The sequence below is a fragment of the Merops nubicus genome, unplaced genomic scaffold (genome assembly GCF_000691845.1).
Source record: "Merops nubicus isolate BGI_N331 unplaced genomic scaffold, ASM69184v1 scaffold21594, whole genome shotgun sequence".
Taxonomy (NCBI): Eukaryota; Metazoa; Chordata; class Aves; order Coraciiformes; family Meropidae; genus Merops; species Merops nubicus.
Window position 1 is genome coordinate 11261 of NW_008606493.1, and position 5211 is coordinate 16471.

The 5211-nt window shown below is 38.0% G+C and overlaps 1 protein-coding gene across 1 annotated transcript in view; it reads right to left on the reverse strand.

Annotated features, from left to right (window-relative positions):
- Nucleotides 1-3151: 3151 nt before the first annotated feature.
- ST8SIA4 (ST8 alpha-N-acetyl-neuraminide alpha-2,8-sialyltransferase 4) overlaps nt 3152-5211 on the reverse strand; it is a 43888-nt gene continuing 41828 nt past the window's right edge. The window contains exon 5 of the mRNA XM_008939674.1: nt 3152-3912. Within this exon, the coding sequence (XP_008937922.1) occupies nt 3630-3912 (283 nt within the window). The 3' untranslated portion in view covers nt 3152-3629. The remainder of the gene's footprint in view (nt 3913-5211) is intronic.

The following is a 5211-nucleotide window of genomic DNA, read 5'->3' on the forward strand; positions in this document are numbered from 1 at the left end:
TCCCTACACAAAGTAACAGTGCTCTTAAAAAATAAATAATGTGCAATTTCAGACTTACATCCTGAAATATGCTGATCTAGATCCCCATCGAAATCCTGGACATGCCACTGCCAGGAAAATCACTGTAAGAGTGCTCAGCACTCTGCTAGATCAAACACTAGAAAAAATACTGAACCCACGCCTGTTTTTCTTCCATTTCAGTCAGTTAGAGAAAGGGTGCTGACATCAAGCACACGTTGCTGATATTGTTTAACAAAAGAATGGTACAGTTTTTATTACACATCATATTATGTAAACCAGACAAGGCTTGAAAGGTTCAAGTTCTCATATCTGAAGAGTGGCTCAGAGCTGTTGGAAATGCAACTGCCCCAAACCTGAAAACTTAACAACCAAATATGTTTATCTATTATTTTTATGAAACAGGAAAGACTTTCTGCAACAGAAACATTAACATATACATTAATAAACAATTTACAATAAATTTATCTGAATGAAATTGGGTTGTTCAATGTAAAGCTGCCGTAAGAGTCTGAAAAATTATAAACTGTCTGCTTTCTTGATATAGCTCCCAGTTCTTATTTTTAACATACATTTAGGAACCACAGCTGGCAACTGATATGACTAATGGAAGGATAAATTTGAGGAACACTCAACTGATGGGCATTCTTCAGTTGTTGCTTGCCAGGGCAGATATATTTACAATATTAGGGATCCTTATTTTTATCGTATTTACTTCATATTATTGGTTGATAATGTTGGATGATAAAAGTGGTAATTATAATAAAGCCTGTTTATCTGATCTGTGAGCACAGGAGATATGAATGTATATAAACAACAGAAATCATTCAAGGCAGCTATGGAAGCTTGAGCTGTTGACTGCTGCCCCAGTGAAGGACCATGGGGTAAAATTTATCCCGCTGTGAAGTCCCTATAGAGCAGCTAAGCCTTTGGTGTTATGGTCACCTTAAGGAAAAAAAGAGTCATACAGTAGAAGCAATATGTTTCTTTCATTCAGGACCTGGGGTGCTGCAATAGAAATGTGCAAAGCCCAGGGCAGTACAAAGTGAGGAGGTATAAAAGTAACAAAGGATTTCTGCAATGAATCCATTGCTACAGCATCACAGCAGTGAGAAGGCCACTGTAACCTAAAAGCAAAAGCTTTGAGCATACCCCACCTCAGGTCACCCTAGAGTAACCAGTAACTGATGGCCACAAAGCACCTCAAAACAGACAATTTACAGCACAACAAGCTGCACACCAGAGCCCCAGAGGGTTTGGGTTCCACATGGGCACAGATCTTACACTAGAGTAAAATGACTCCTAGTGCTTGGGAAAACCTGAACAAAGACTACAACTGCTACTTGCCTCAGAGGATGGTTTGAAACCTCTCATTCACTTTTTTCCATTTAATTCAGATAATTAAACTTCATCTCAGGATAAAGCCGAGGCAGGTGAGACAGGAGATGGATTAGGGAGGAGTCCTGTTCTTTCTGTAGGCAGACACACCTGTGTGCCAGTTTGAGGGGAGTGTGCTATGAGAAGGACAAGTGTGGATGATGGTAGAGAGCTGTGAGACCATGGCTCACCGTGCCAGAAGTGTGTAGTATTGAAGTCCCAGTTTTGAGAAGGTATAGGCAAACTCTGCTATCTTGGAAGCAGATGCTAATTGCCATGTCTTGTGCCAAATCAAGTACTACTGTGTCTTAAGATATAACAGAATGAGTTTCTATTTCCCAGCAAATTTTGGCAAAACCGTCTTCTACTAAAGTTTCAATTACTAAATTAAGCTACTAAATTTTCATAATCACAGACCTTTAGTCATGCCTTATGAAATACATGTGAATTTAAGAGGAAAAATGGGCAATAAATGGCATTTTAGCTAGCAAACGTTTGTGAGTTTTGTGCTACATATGAAATTGTTGAAGCTGGTTCAAAATTAAATAGATACAGCTACTGTACCTAGATATAGATGTATCTAGACATATCTGTATATAGATACAGATATTTGGAGATGAGGACCAAATGTAGAGCTGAAATCCCAACAAGAAAATGTCCATACGTTGTATCTGCATGCCTCATCCTTAGTCTTGCCTGACATGAAATGGTGGAACCATGGTGTTCTTCATTCACCTGCTGCTTTAATATTAAAACATACCACATGCACACACTTTTGTATCTTAGCGTATGCTGTATTTCTTGTTCACTTTTCTGAAGGAAGAGAGTGAAAGAATTGTTGGTTTTGTGGATAAACAAGAATGATGCTCAGAAAAATTACTCTGAGATAATGCAGTTCTGTGGTATTTCAATTACACGTTAGAATATGAAGCTGACACAAAAGAGGTATATTAGACAGAGATACCATCCAACACCATTAAAAATTTAAGTTTTAAAAGAACAGTTTTATCTGCAGTTCTTTAACTTTCTATTTAATTGGCTATTTTGTTTTTTTTTTTTTCCTTCTTTATACATGTTCCAATGTCTCCTGAGTTCCTTTAGACTTTGTATTTTCCTTTCAGTTAGGAACAAAAATTTTATATACATCTATATACATACATACATGAATGTATGAGTTTTTCTTCACTTCTGCAGATTTTTCTAAAGAATGAAATTCTATATGCAGTATGAGAGTTTGTTTAGAGATTATTAATTCAAAAACTCAAATAGAATAAAGAGTATGTTCCCTACAGGAGCAAGGAAACATCATACACCAAATATACACCATTTCTTCAAGGTAAGGAAAAAATGTGTATAAGAATAGTCTTTGGTACCAAAAATAAGGGCACCTTCTTGTACATCTTCAAATCTGAACACAACATAAAAAGTTCTTTTTAAAAATGGATTAAAAACACCTCTGAGTAGTCCATGTAGTGGGCATTCTGTGATCGGTAGCTGTAGCTAAGAAAACAATTAGGATGTTATGGGTTCTGCGATAGCAAGATATGACACAATAACAACTGATAAAATACTTGATGTTTTCCTCCATTCTCCCACCCTTACAAATTTTTTTCCTAAGACAATTCCATAAGACATATACTTTTAACTAGTCATAACACCCTCAAAATCCTTTAAGGGCTGTAATACTTAAAAGCAACAAGACCCAACCCACAGCAGTAAGAAAAACAGCAATAAAAGCTGAGGTTATAATACAAGATCAGAAACAGTTCTCTGACTGAAGATATTTACTGATTTATCTTACAGTCTTTACTTTCTCTACTCAATTCCACCACAATCTTTTCTGCCAAAGCCTGGTTTATTTGCTCACAAAATTATTTCTTCCACTGGGGATTTCTTCTGTGGGCTGTCTGACCAGTGGAAAGTCAGCAGGCTGTATTTGTCTTCATTAGTTCATCATGAATTTGTCACTGGATCCTGTAAACACCACTGAGTATACATTCAAGCTTTGTTCTTGGTGAAAGTGGCACTTAAACCCTTGCAGTCAAGATAGCTTGGTTATACAGCACTTACAGGTGTAACAGCTGGTTATGTACTTCTGATAAAATTCCTCCTTCCAATGGCTTAGTGGATATTGAAACATTGATCCCCATCTTCACTGGGATCCCACTGTCATTTCACAACATCTTTATGACGAAGTGTGTATTCTCAACTTCTCATTGTAGTTTAAATGTGGTTTATTGCTGTATGCATTTCCCTGTTGTTAACTTAAGTGCTCCTCTGTTATGTAACACATACAACGTTTTAAACTCTAATGGCATCCTATGAGGACTGGAATTAGAAAAGTACCGATACTTCAGATCATCATAATAATGATATTTTACTGGGTTTCCATGTACATCCTTGGGGAATGGCCAAAATCCATACAGGTGAATTTCATCACAAAATCTGGTGGCAAGCGTATACATGAGGAGACCAGTGCTGGGTCGTTTAATGTGGACCTTGTTTGTCAGCCAATAGCTGCAAAGAAAGAAAAAGTACATTAAGAAACTCTCATACAACTTCATGTGAATAAAACCTATAAACTTACTGCATCTATTTTGCAATCATTTTACACTACTAAAAAGCTAAATTTGCCTTCTCTAAACTGAGATCATAAATTATGACACTGTTATGGCACACCCTCATTCACCTAGAAGAAAAGTGAGATTATTTAACACAGTGCTACGAAAAGCTTGCCAACTAAGGTTCTTAGGTCAGGCTTTATTTAACCCTCACAGGAAGTCATGCTACTTGCAAATGCTAGAAAACTGCAGTTAACCTCCTCAGACAGATCAGGGAACGGTCCCTTGCTAGAAACTTTGACTTCTTGCAGTATCCAGTTCTGCCTCATCAAATCAGCTGGATACTTAGTATTGGACTCGCCTAATGGTTACTTCACAGACTGATTTGTCTAAATAGAAAATAAAAGGAAATAATAAACACAACACATTAAGAACGGAACTCTCAGAAGTTTTAATTACTTCCCTTATGATGAAAGTACATAAAACTTCCCCGTTGCGAACAGTAGCCTCCAGAAAAGCAAAATCTTAAGAGTAATAATTTTAAAAAGGTTTTATTTTGTACTCAACAGTTCACAGATCCAACCGAAGCTATGGGTACAGTTTTCCTGAGCCAGTAACAACATGCCTAGTTGTAGGTTTAGAGGTTGCAGAGAGGTTTCAGAGGCAAATGTTGGGTGGGTGCAGAAGGAACATGGGAACTGAACTGGATTCCATCGTGTAGTTCATATTGGTATCCTCAAAATCTGCCATCAACATTGTTTTACATCCCCAACCTTTAAAAATATAACTTCATTAAAACAGTGCCATCCTATTACTGGTAAAACACTTCTCCCAATCCTAATTCAATGTAAAGTCTGTTAGTACTTCATAAAAATAAAAATGGGTGTTTAGAAACTTAAACCTGGTCATTCTGCTGGTTCAGATAAACAGCAGCCAAGCACTCAGTTGTACTGGACAAACTGTGGGAACAAGCGGCTGCACGTAAGGGAGGTAAGAAAGTCACTACATAGCCCTGAATCTTTACAAGCCTGAATCACTGTGTTGTATCCCTGTATTCTTTGTTAGTTGTAAGCCATGAATTGTTTCTACCATAGCCTAGACAGGTGAAATGCTGGGGTCTGAACCCCGAGCCCCGAATTAAGGTTGCCATATGGGTGATTCCCACAGCCCTTCATACAGAGGGGGTGAGTTTGCCTTATAGCTTCCCCCCAGGGTGCGGCCGGGCCTGCCGGGAGGGGCAGCAGGGGAATGAGGC